At 46.0% G+C, this 12,946-nt stretch overlaps 1 protein-coding gene across 1 annotated transcript in view; it reads right to left on the bottom strand.

Moving 5' to 3' along the window:
• ZNF18 (zinc finger protein 18) overlaps positions 1–12,946 on the bottom strand; it is a 55,925-nt gene that overhangs the window by 34,086 nt on the left and 8,893 nt on the right. Inside the window, exons 2-4 of the mRNA XM_080827023.1 lie at positions 8,009–8,506; positions 6,609–6,798; positions 6,080–6,171 (exon numbers count right to left, since the gene is read on the bottom strand). Coding sequence (XP_080683149.1) covers positions 6,080–6,171; positions 6,609–6,798; positions 8,009–8,389 — 663 coding nt within the window. The 5' untranslated portion in view covers positions 8,390–8,506. The remainder of the gene's footprint in view (positions 1–6,079; positions 6,172–6,608; positions 6,799–8,008; positions 8,507–12,946) is intronic.

Genomic DNA, 12,946 nt, shown 5'->3' with positions numbered 1-12,946 from the left:
TGACTTCACTGCAAGTCTGTGAACCAGCCTTCCCCACCTCGAGGAAAACAGGACCGTGCCCTCGCGGCCCACCCAAGAAGCTAAGGATGGCAGGAGGTGGCTCACCAAAGAGGCCAAGGGCAAAAAACTACAGTCTCCACGTCGCTATTTCTTGCCCTGGTCAGAAAACATTTAGGTTTTAAGGTTCTGGATTTTTTTTTTTTCCAGTTGCACATATTTAAGACTAAAGGGCATAGAGAGAAGGCATAGGCCTTTCCTACACTGTCCTTTATTTTTTTCTTTTAACTCAGTTCTTATAGTAGAGGTCTTTGAACCGTAGGAGCCTGAGAGTCCCAACATTTCATTAAAATCTGGACATTTAAGAGCGAAAAGAAATTAAAAGGGAACGTGTTGGAAATGCAAGTGTGAATCAGCAAAAAGGTGGCAAGAGCCCACGAGGACATCAACTGCGTTGTCTCCGGGACACAGATCAGTGGATTCCAGGCAGAGACGGACGCTGCCTCTGTGCACGCTTGGAAACCCCCCAACGCTTCTGAGTTTAAGGTCTAACATTAGACCAGTTTCCCCCCCACTTAGTGGAAAACCGATGGGTTCTCTGGAACGAGATGCGCCCCAATTATCCCCAAAGCATGCCCTTCTTTGCCTAGGAAACTGGAGAGCAGGGGCTCAAACCTGGGAACGCTGCCTATCTGGGGTCTCCTGTGAATTCAAATTCCAATCTTGCCCCGAGGAGCTGACTGTTAGAGACTCGGTCTGTACAGAGGTGGCATTCATGAACAGCACAGCCTTTGTAGTCAGACACAGGGGCTTCCTGTGTGAGCCTAAGTCACATAACCTTTGAGTCTCCATCCTTACTTGATTAGAGCACGAAACGTAAAAGCTAACAAGTAAGGCGTCACTTGTTTTCACAGCATGTTGTATTCTTCACTCACACCATTCGGCTGTTTACCGAATGCTTACACATCTGTGTGTGTACACACACATGCACACACAAGTCTCTAAGACCTGCCCCTCCTAGCGCATGAGCTACATGAGCTACTGTGCTTTCTCCGTCCCCACGACAACGCCCAGGGCAGAGCGGGCACTCCACGTGTGTTGTCCGGGAGAAACAAAGCCCTCGGCAAATAACTCTTCAGGCAGTGATACATTTATTACCGTTATTATCTTACACATGGTCTACGGGATACTTGGTCTCCCAGACGCCCCACCAAGGGTTTGAGAATTAAGGGGTCCTGTACACTTTCAGGAACCTCAAAGCCGAAAGCCATCCATTATTATCACGAACAGCTAGCAAAAATGAGGCAAAATGGGGGCAAAAATGTGGAAGATATATGAGAATAAGAAAATAAAATCCTCCTACAAACAGGTATACTCAGGGAAGCCATCCTCAGTCTTAAATCAAGTCTGCCCCACAGCACACCAAAGGGAAGCGAAGACCTGAAAAAGAACGAAGATACCAAAAGTCTGCAATGAGCAGATACTAAGTGAAAATTTTAAAAAGCAAAAGACGGGTTGGATTATTTTTTTTCTTTTTTAGGATAAAAATGTGAAAAGTGGGGGTGCCTGGGTGGCTCAGTCGGTTAAGTGTCCGACTCTTGATTTCAGCTCAGCTCACCCTGAGATCGGGCCCATGTGGGGCTCTGCTGAGATGCTTGCCCCCTGCTCCTCTCCCGGCTCATACTCGGGCTCTCTTTCTCTAAAATAAATAAAATCTTTTTTTTTTTAAGTGAAAAGTGACTAATATATTTTACTATATACTTAAGGATTAACTATAACCACATTTTTCTAAAGATTTGATTTATTTATTTGTCAGAGAGAGACAGCACAAGCAGGGGGTGCAGCAGGGAGAGGGAGAAGCAGGCTCCCTGCTGAACAGAGAGCCCGATGTGGGGCTCGATCCCAGGACTCCAAGATCACGACCTAAACCGAAAGCAGCCACTTAACGGACTGAGCCATCCAGGAGTCCCTATAACCACATTTCTAATTTGAATTTTAATAATAATAATATAAAGGAATTCATAGAGTTGTGAGCTTATTTTCTTAGTCTATGAGTGAAGCTACCTTAACAGCCTGCTGAAAAGAGCCAACTTGAGCAAATAACCAGTTTGCTGAATATGGGACCCTTCAACCTTCCCTATCAGAAGACACAGACCCTCGCTCTGGTGGCCGCAGAGAGAGTAACGGGCTCACCAAGCACGGGCGTGACTGCTTGGCTGCCCGGCCTGCCGGACACATGTTCGGTTCTATGGGCACCAGAATGGGAGCCCCCAAGGAGAATACAAGTCAACAGAGAGTGCGGCCCCCCAAATCCCCAAGAGCCACAATCAACTCATTCAAAATTCAGAAAAGATGCTTCAGGAGGGCTCTAAACAGCGTATCTCCACATGAAGCCACACGCTCACTCAAGGAATTGCCAGGAAGCTGGGGATGCGTGAAGCAAGCCCTGACTCTAACAGGCAAGACACACCTGCACCCGTCTTGCCTCTTCCTCATTTTTATAAAAAGAGAAAATAAAAAAATCTCAATTCCTACTCCAGAAGGACAGAACGGTGGACTCTTAGCAAACATAATCTTTCTGTGTGGAGACAGCACCACCTTGTGGGCCCAGGACACACTGCACAACGGACTTGCGCAGAGTTCTCCGCACAGGGCTCCTTTCCCGAAGCCGGAAAACACGGGACTGAATCTGTGTGAGGCTCTAACTCAGTCACGGTGCCTAACAACGAAGGACCACTGTGCAGGCAGGCTGCTTCATTATTCTGGCATTACTCACGAAGCTCCTAACCTGTAAAAGGCAGCAGAGGGAGTGATTACATCTATTTTAATATCTCTCCCTCCCTTCACAAAGCATCCATTAAATGTCAAGGTCCTTCTGAGGCAAATGGCTTTTGTTAGGAGCTTTGTTAGCAGTCAGAGGTTGGAGCAGAGATGCTGGGATTGGACAAGAGTGACTTTTGGGGACGCCTGGGTGGCTCAGCTGGTTAAGCCACTGCCTTCGGCTCAGGTCATGATCCCAGCGTCCTGGGATCGAGTCCCGCGTCGGGCTCCTTGCTCCGCGGGGAGCCTGCTTCTCCCTCTGCCACTCTGTCTGCCTGTGCTCGCTCTCTCGCTCTCTCTCTCTCTCTGACAAATAAATAAATAAAATCTTTAAAAAAAAAAAAAAAAAAAGAGTGACTTTTGTTTGGGCTGAGTAGCTATCAGTTATTTGCTCAATGTAGGGAAATACACACACACACACACACACACACACACACACACACACACACACACAGTATTGCCGAACATTTTTAGTCTTTTGATTTGAGCTATCCAAACCAAGTCATGGTTCGTGTTGTTACCTTATGTATAGTTAAGGCTTAACTCTACGGGTTCAAGTATGTTAAGAAATCGTTACAGACCTTTCATACATAGACTCTGTACTTACTACAGAGGCAACAATAATCCTCCGTGTCTGCTTGAAATGTCTCACAGAATACCCAAATCGTTATCACTATGAAACCTCCTGCATAACAATGTGGTTTCTAGGTCTCTGGAAAGTAGGAAGACAAGTACCCCTGAGTCACTAAAAAGGTCTGGGCCTCTCCCGGCCCCTCCTGGCCCTCTCCCCAGGGTAAACTGTGAAGCAGGTCCTCTGGTTTCTACACTTCTGAGCCTGGGAAGGCTGAGCTCACACCTGACCTGAGCATCACACCAAGCACCACCACCCACTGGCTTCCCTACCTTGACCTTCGCTCCAAGTACCCCAGAGGCAAGTCCAAGAAGGGGTCCCCCGTGGTCTGAAACAATGCTTTGATCAGGGTGTACGGGTTCCAGAAAATCCTTATTTTTAATCAAACGCAACTTTTCTGAGTTGTTAATTTAACTACGTATTCAAAATAAACCTGTTCCCAAACTTGCTCACAGCCAAGATGGAATAACAGAGACCGGATTTACCTTCCCGCCAGCAACAACTGAAAAGAGGACACAGTGTGTGACACAATGGTTCGCAGACATCACGTGCCAGGCAGAGCAGAGCAGAGATCCCTGAGAGTGAGGAAATGAATGAGGCGAGGGAGCCCTGCACTGGCCAAACTTGCTGCCTGGAGAGAGCACCCCAGGAAGCAGAGGTGGGGGGGCCAGGTGGAGGCAGACAGCCTCCTCCCCCTTGAGCTGGCAGAAGGAGCTCAGAATTTGGGGTGGTGAAGGCAGTTATAGTCACCAATACAAAAGACCAGAGTGGGGAGCTGAAAAAAGAGAGAGAGCTCCAGAGATGTACACAGAGTCCCCCACAAGTCTGGGAAAGATCCCCTAAAAGAAGCAGAGGAAACAGAGCTTGGATGGTGCTGGAAACAGTTATTTTCTACCAGCCAGAGTGGAAACCTTGTACATCAGGCAGCATCGGGAAGAATACATGAAAAGGTATTGCCGGTAGTGGGAAAAGTATAAGCCCAGACTAAAGACTTCTCTGGTGCCGTAACACAAATTACATCCAAGTAACTCAACCACATACCAGAGCAAAACTCAACAACATTTAGAGGAATGTCAAAACAGCCAGCACCCAGCAAGGTAAAATTCACAATGTCCGACATCCGGTCAAAGGCTGCTGGGCACACAAAGGAGCAGGAAAACACCTCAAAATGAGATCAATCGATCCGTGACTCAGAAATGACACAGGTGATAGAGTAGTAGACAAGGACATTAACACAGACGGCAGAGCCATATCCTACATGTTCAGGACGGTGTAGGAAAGACCCAACATGTTAAGTACAGACATGAAAAATATAATGAAGCTGCAATTCAAACTTCTAGAGATGAAAACTACACGGGATGGAATTAACAGTGGATTAGACTTTGTGGAAGAGAAGATTGGTGAACCTGAAGACACATAAACAGAAACTATCCAAAATAAAACAGATTTTTTTTTAAAGAGAGAAGAGCATCAGTAAGCTCTGGGAAAACCTTAAGAGATCTAATATATGTCATGTTGTATTCTATACAGCCCATATGGTGTAATTGTCAAAGTCTACAAAGAAGTGGAGAAGGAGGGGTGCCTGGGTGGCTCAGTGGGTTAAAGCCTCTGCCTTCGGCTCAGGTCATGATCTCAGCGTCCTGGGATGGAGCCCTCCATCGGGCTCTCTGCTCAGCAGGAAGCCTGCTTCCTCCTCTCTCTCTGCCTGCCTCTCTGCCTACTTGTGTTCTCTGTCTGTCAAATAAATAAATAAAATCTTAAAAAAAAAAAAAAAAGAAGTGGAGAAGGAAGGGAGACAGAAAACAGTTGAAGAAATACTGGCCAAAATTCTTCCAAATTTGTTGTAAACTATAAATCCACAGATCCAAGATTTCCCAACTATAAGAGACATGAAGAAAATGACACCCAGCTCCATCATAGTCCAACTGTTAAAAACCACTGAGAAAATATTAAAAGAAGAAAACTTACACGCAAAAAAACAAAGGGAAGAGTCCAGATGGCATGATTCCATTTTATATACAATTCTAGAAAATGCCAACTAATGTATGGTGACAGAAAGCAGCTCAGTGGTGGCCTCGGGATCTCAGGACTGGGGGAGTGTGGGGAACAGGATGGACGGATCGCAAAAGGGCAAAAGGCAACCTTTGGGCCTAACAAGTCTGTTTATCATCCTGACTGTGGTCATGGTTTCACACGTGTGTGTACGTGTCAAAAACTTACCAACTGTACACTTGAGATAAGTGCAGTTTGCTGTTTGTCAGTTATGCCTCCGTAAAGTTGGGGGAGGCCACCTCTCCCCCATCAGATAGAAGCATTCAAAATCTCAGACTGACTCCTATGGGCAAGGCCTAGACCAGGATAGGAAGCAGAGCCTTTTCTCAGCATAACCCAAGGAAGAGGAAAAGGGAGAAACGAGAGGGCCACTTCTTCCAGGACCCAGATTCCACTATCAAGATAACTGCTAAACATTCTGCCTCGAGGGAAATGCTGAGACTCAGGTTTCATTCCATGTGTATCGTTCTTGTTGTCCTCTTTCCTCCGCTTCTGAGAACGTGTCCCCTTTCCATCCTCCTGACTGCTGACACCCTCAAGCCCGGCTCTGGGGTGAGAGAGGCAGGGAAGCCAGCTCACCGGAGGTGCTGCTTGGAGAAAGGAGGCTCCGAAGTCCTGGTCTCTGGCGAGCCTTTCCTCTGGTGCGGCGGGACATGGGGCAGCAGCCATCGCTGAAGGGAGGAACAGAAAGTTTGAAGATCAGATGTCACTACAAACTGCTCCCTGGAGGGCACGGATAAAAACTGTCACAAATGAGAACTAATGCATGTCCCACCATCCATGATGCCAAGACTCATGTCTACCTCCCTAACAAACTCCAACTCCCCACAACCTTGCAAGCAGCCTCACCTGTATTTTCCTTTTCCTTCCTTCCCCTTTCCTCAGAACCAGTGTTCAAATGGTCTGGCCCAGTCATAAAGGAGATTCACAAGACTGAATCTTCAAATCAGAGCAATTCAGTAGATCTACCCTGTTTCAAACTTTCCAGAGATACCCTCATCTGAACAGCCCCTCATTTTCAACTCACTCTGAGGCCCACTAACCACAATCCCCAAAACTCCCCAAGAAAGCATCACACGCCACCACGAGTAACTGAACTGCTCCTCACCTAATTCTTGTTCCACGTCAGACTCCTCTTTCACGGTCTGGCTCGGAGGCTCCAGAGGCCTGCAGGGTAAGTCCTGAAGTCCCAGCTCCTGAGGCCCCATTTCAAGATGGCGCTCCACTTCCCCCACTTGGCAGCTTGCAGATTCCATCTTCTCTGACAAGATTTCCTGTCCTAGAACCTGGATGCTGATCTAGAGACCACATATTACTAATTACCGAAAGATCTAGACTGAGGGGTTCTCAGAAGGAAACGAAGAAACTCTAGAAACAAAGAAACAAAGCTAAAGCTCTATAACAGATAATAAGGCAGTCATTTGGGACATGGAGTAGGGGAAGAGAAAACCAACTTCTCTGTCTAGACCAGTAGGAACCTGTGAGGAAAACATCCCGAGAGGGACCAAGAGCTGAGGCCTGAATCGGGCCTGGGAGACCCTGAACGTGCCAGTAGTGATGTGTTTCTACTGGATAGTCTCCACCAATTAAAACTCAGGTATCCTTTGAACAACTTCTCAAACACTTTTGTATAAAGATGGAATGGGACAAGAGACTTTATCTTCTATTTTTAAGGACGAGAAAGTGTTAAATCAGAGTCTTAGAATTAGGGGAGATATGGGGATATACTGATGTGGTATAGTAAGAAATATGTATTTCGTCTTTGTCCCAGGTTCCTGGCAGAGTTCCTACAACTCTTGGAACTGCCGAAACAACAGGAGTGATAGGAGCAACCTTTGTTATTCATCATGAGCCCCTTTCAACCATTCCTGAGTTTATGCTAAGAAGGTGACACTCGGTGGGCTCCCAGACAGCCTCAGGACGGAGGCTGGTCACCACAGGAACCAACCAGGTGACCAGAGGACTGAACCCACAGCCCCAACCCTCTGCCCCTGAGAAAGAGAGACAGGCTGGAGATGTTCAATCACCAATGGCCAATGATTATCATGCCTAAGTAACGAAAGCTCCCCCAAATCCCCTGAACGATGCGGTTCAGGGAGCTCCTGAGCTGGCCACACAGGGCTGGGAGGATGGCCCAGAGACGCCATGGAAACCTCCTCCTTGGAGTCATGCTGGGAAATTAACAAACCCAGAGAGGGGGTGGTGGGAACCTCCACATCTACAGGCCATCGGTCTAAATACAGCTGGCCTGGCTGACTCGCGCTTGGCGTCTGAAGTGGGAGCAGCCTGGTGAGACCGTCCCTTATCCCACTGGGTCTGCCCACCCGCGAGTATCAGGGTCAGATCTAACTGAACCGTAAGACACCTCGCTGGCATCGGAGAACTGGAGAACTGGTTGTTAGCGCGGAAAACCACCCCCACGGCTGAGGGTCAGAAACAAGACAACACACCTGGTAGAGGCCCCAGAGGAGCCCCATGCGTCCCCGGCAGCTCCCACCCTCTGCTTACCCACTGCCACAGTCTCTGCGGGTCTCCCTTCAAGCTCTCCACAAGGGTCACCGCCTCCTCCCCGCTGCCGGGGCGCTGTTTCCGCACCCACATCTGGATCTCCCCGGGCAGGATGGTCAGGAACTGCTCCAACATGAGGATCTCAAGGATCTGCTCCTTCGTGTGAACCTCCGGCCGCAGCCACTGGAAACAGAGCTTCCGCAGCTGCCTCAGCGTCTCGTGGGGCCCAGACATCACCTGGTAACGGAACTGCCTGAAAAGCTGGCGAGCGGTCTCGGGGTTCGAGAGCTCCCCTCGAGGGCCAGCAGCTGGTCCAGAGAACGGGGCATCCTCAGCCTTCGCCAGGGGCGGGACCAGGGCCTGCCCCAGCTCCACGGGCATCCTCTGGCTTGGCAAGTCCTCTGAGATGAAGTGTCTTCTGGGCAGAGCTGTTGCCGGGAGGACGGGGTCTTCACTGAGGCTCTCAAAGGGTCGCTAGAGAGGGAGTGAGAGCCAGGGCTGGGCAGAGGAGAGGGACATATGATCGGTGAGAAAGAAGGCACATGCCCCACCAAGCAAATCGCTAATACTCTCTAACCTTTCATCACCAGCCTGAGCATTTGACAATGTTCCCTCCCAGTCTTCAAACGTGCAAACCAGGTAGAAAAACGAAATGCACCACGTGAAGCATTTTCACTAGAGGTTTCCAAGCCAACGGCTCTTCTGCACCCTTCCTTATCTGCATCGGTATGTCTGCGGACTACAAAGTAAAGCTAAACGAAGACATCAAAGCCCTAGAATTAAAGGCTAATGTTGAAATAATCTGATGCTTCTGTAATAAATGGGAAGCTGAAGAGAACAAACTGATTTTTCCCCCAAAAGATGCAATGAAATTTCTAGGTGACCTCTTTTGAGTGCCACATGGAAAACCGGACGATTTGGGGAATTTAGGAAAACCTGTCAGAGCTGAAAATTTCAAACCTGGGCTCAAAGAAGACTTAGAACAAACAATGACTACCTCAGAAACATTCCTTTGGCCTTGAACTAAGTGAGCAGTCCTTTAGGGCGACCGGTATAAAAATGTAGAAGACAGTAGCTAAGACAGTGAAGAGAGAAATATTCAATGACACAGTTAGTACTCAGAAATGTTTAAAGAATCAGGTACTATTTCGAGTTAACTTTCTTGCATAAGATCCTAATGTTGGCTCATTGGGTCAGTCCTGGAATGTTATTAAAGAGCTACGGGTCATCATTTCTCCATAACACTAACCACAACAATAAAACAAAATGAACACGCAAATCACCCAATCACTTCATCTGTCTGGCTTAATCAGAGATCAGCTTAACACTCCAGCTTTCTGGAAGTTGCTTTCTGGGGCCTGGGGGGATGAGGTAACTGGGTGACGTGATGTAGGGAGCACTGAGGAATCACTGAACTCTACCTCTGAATCTAATAATACACTAGATGTTCATTAACTGAATTTAAATTTTAAAAAATAACAAAAAGAAATAATAAAAAGATAAATATAAAAAACTGATAATATAAATATAAAATAAAGATAAATATCAAAATAAAAAGATAAAAATTTAAATTTTAAAAAATAATAAAAAGAAAAAATAAAAACTGCTTTTTCCGGGCCACCTGGGTGGCTCTGTGGTTAAGCATCCGACTCCTGGTTTCAGCTCAAGTCATGATCTCAGGGTCACGAGATCGACCCCCGCGTCAGGCTCTGTGCTCAGCATGGAATCTACTTGGGATTCTCTCTCTCCTTCTCCCTCTGTCCTCCACCTCCAATTCGCTCCCACACTCTCTCTCTAAAATAAATAAACACATGGTAAATAAATAAAGCTGCTGCTCCCTCTCTATGTGAGGTTTAACAGAGAGCTGTTGCTACAGAGTTAGGAGCAGAAGAAATACAAAATGCCAGTCAGTGATGAGAGGTATCAGTTTTGACCACTGAGAATGGACAGACCTCACTAATACCCAAAGCATCTTGAGATACCAGAAAGGCAGCATGTTAGGAGTAAAGACCATATCCTAGAATAAGACCTACTCTAAACCTGCCCTAGTAGAGCCTAAAGCCAAGACTCAAAATAGATCCGCAGCAGAAACCCAGTCTACTGGTCTAGTCTGATCAAGTCAGAAGGCTTCAGGATCCACTGTGGGCTTTCCAGAGATCTTTCCTAACAAGGTATGAAACCAAGCTCAGTCAGTTGGGCATCTGCCTTCAGCTCAGGTCATGACCCTGGGGTCTTAGGATTGGGCCCCCGCATCTGGCTCCCTGCTCAGTGGAAAGCCTGCTTCTCCCTCTCCCTCTGCTGCTCCCCCTGCTTATGCGCTCTTCCTCTCTCTGTGTCAAATAAATAAATAAAATCTTAAAAAAAAAAAAAAAGCTAATTCGAGTCAAAGGTGATTAGTGAGTAACTCTACTTCCTGCTAGAACAAAACTCAATACTCTTCAGAGGAAGGTAACAGAACCCTTAGCATCTGCAATGTGCCACCCACAATATCCAAGATGTAACCCAAAATTATAGGCCATTTAAAAACATGAAAAGAGCACCTGGGTGGCTCAGTTCATTAAGCAACTGCCTTCAGTTCAGGTCCTGATCCCAGGGTCCTGAGATCAAGACCAACATTGGGCTCTCCCTGCTCTGCAGGGAACCTGCTTCTCCCTCTCCATCTGCCTGCCACTCCCCCTGCTCATGCGCACGCTCCCTCTCAGTCAAATAAATAAATAAATAAATCATTTTTTTTAAGAAAAAGGAAAATATAAAAGAGAAGCCAACCCAAAGATGTCTAAGGACTGCAAGAAAAATATAGTCATAATGAGAGAAGAGATAAGGACTTTGTACAGAGAAATAGAAATTACAAAAAGAACCAAATGCAAATTCTAGAAAAAGAACCATCAACCTGGATTTCCAGACCCAGTAAAAACATCTTTCAAAAATCAGAATTACAATGAAGACATCCGCTTTTAGAATGTGTTCAAAATTGGGGCATCTGGGTGGCTCAGTCAGTTAAGCATCAGACTCTTGATCTCAGTTCAAGGTCTTGAGTTCCAGCCCTGTGCTGGACCCCATGCTGGGTGTGGAGCCTACTCTTAAAAAAAAAAAAAAAAAAGTGTTCAGGGGCACCTGGGTGGCTCAATGGGTTAAGCCTCTGCCTTTGGCTCAGGTCATGATCTCAGGGTCCTGGGATGGAGCCCCGCATCGGGCTCTCTGCTCAGCAGGTAGCCTGCTTCCCTCTCTCTGCCTGCCTCTCTGCCTACTTGTGATCTCTCTCTGTCAAATAAATAAATAAAATCTTTTAAAAAAAAAAGTGTTCAAACTTAAGCAAACATCAACTAAACAGAGACTGCTATACACCTTACATATGAAACCAGTAGTTACCACAAATCAAAAACCTGTAAGAGATACACAAAAAATAGGAATCCAAGCGAACACTAAAGAAAGCTATCAAACCAAAAGGGAAGAGACCAAGAGAACTACAAAATAATAAGAAAATAACAAAATAGCAACAAATACATAACTATCAACAATGTCTTTAAATGGTCTAAATGTTCCAATCAAAAGACATAAGGTAACTGAATGAAGAAAAATTTAATGGGGCACCTGGGTGGCTCAGTCATTAAGGGTCTGCCTTCGCCTCAGGTCATGATCCCAGGGTCCTGGGATCCTTGCTCTGCGGGAGGCCTGCTTCTCCCACTCCCACTCCCCCTGCTTGTGTTCCCTCTCTTGCTGTCTCTCTCTGTGTCATATTAATAAATAAAATCTTTCAAAAAAAAAAAAAGACTCATCAATATGCTGCCTGTAAGAGATTCATTTCAGACCTAAAGACACATACAGACTGAAAGTGAAGGGATGAAAAAACATATACCATGCAAACAGAGTGAAGACAAAAAAAAAAAAAAAAGCCAGGGTAGGGCACCTGGGTATCTCAGTCAGCTAAGCACCTGCCTTCACTTCGTGTCACAATCCCAGGGTCCTGGGATCGAATTCTGCTTCGGGCTCCCTACCCAGCAAGGAGTCTGCTTTTCCCTCTCCCTCTGCCCCTCCTCCCGATCATGCTTGTGCACACTCTCTCTCTCTCTCTAATAAATAAAATCTCGGGGAAAAAAAAAAAAGCCAGGGTAGCAATAATTATATCAGATAAAATAGACTTTAAAACAGAGACTATAACAAAAAAACAGAGAAGGGCACTATATAATGATAAAGGGATCAATACAAGAAGAGGACGTGACAACTGTAAATATTCACGTGCCCAACACAGGAGATAAATACATAAAGCAAATATTACTAGATATAAAGGAAGAAACTGACAGTCACGCCACAATAATAGGGGACTTTAACACCCTCTTTACATCCGTGGAGAGATCATCCAGAAAATCAACAAAGAAACTGGCTTTGAACAACATACTAGACCAGACAGAACTAAGAGATTAATATACAGAACATTCCATTCAGAAACAGCAGGATACATTCTTTTCAAGAGTACTTGGAACATTCTCCAGGACATATCACATGTTAAGCCACAAAACAAGTCTCAATAAATTTAAGAAGACTGTTATCATATCCTGCATCTTCTCCAACCACAACAGTACGAAACTAGAAATCAATTACAAGAAAAAAATCCAGAGGTGCCTGGGTGGCTCAATCATTAAACATCTGCCTTCAGCTCAGGTCATGATCCCGGAGTTCTGGGATGGAGCCCCTCATCAGGGTCCCTGCTCGGCGGGAAGCCTGCTTCTCCCTTTCCTACTCCCCCTGCTTGTGTTCCCTCTCTCACTGTATCTCCGTCAAATAAATAAAATAAAAACTTAAAAAAAGAAAAAACCCAAAGAGAACACAAACACATGGAGCCTAAACAACATGATATTAAACAACCAACAGGTCAACAAAGAAATCAAAGAGAAAATAAAAAAAATACATGGAGACAAATGAAAATGAAAATACAATGGA

Source organism: Martes martes, assembly GCF_963455335.1.
Source record: "Martes martes genome assembly, chromosome: 16".
In the NCBI taxonomy this organism is placed as follows: domain Eukaryota; kingdom Metazoa; phylum Chordata; class Mammalia; order Carnivora; family Mustelidae; genus Martes; species Martes martes.
Note: the sequence above shows the minus strand (reverse complement) of the source record. Positions and strands in the feature narration are given on the sequence as shown.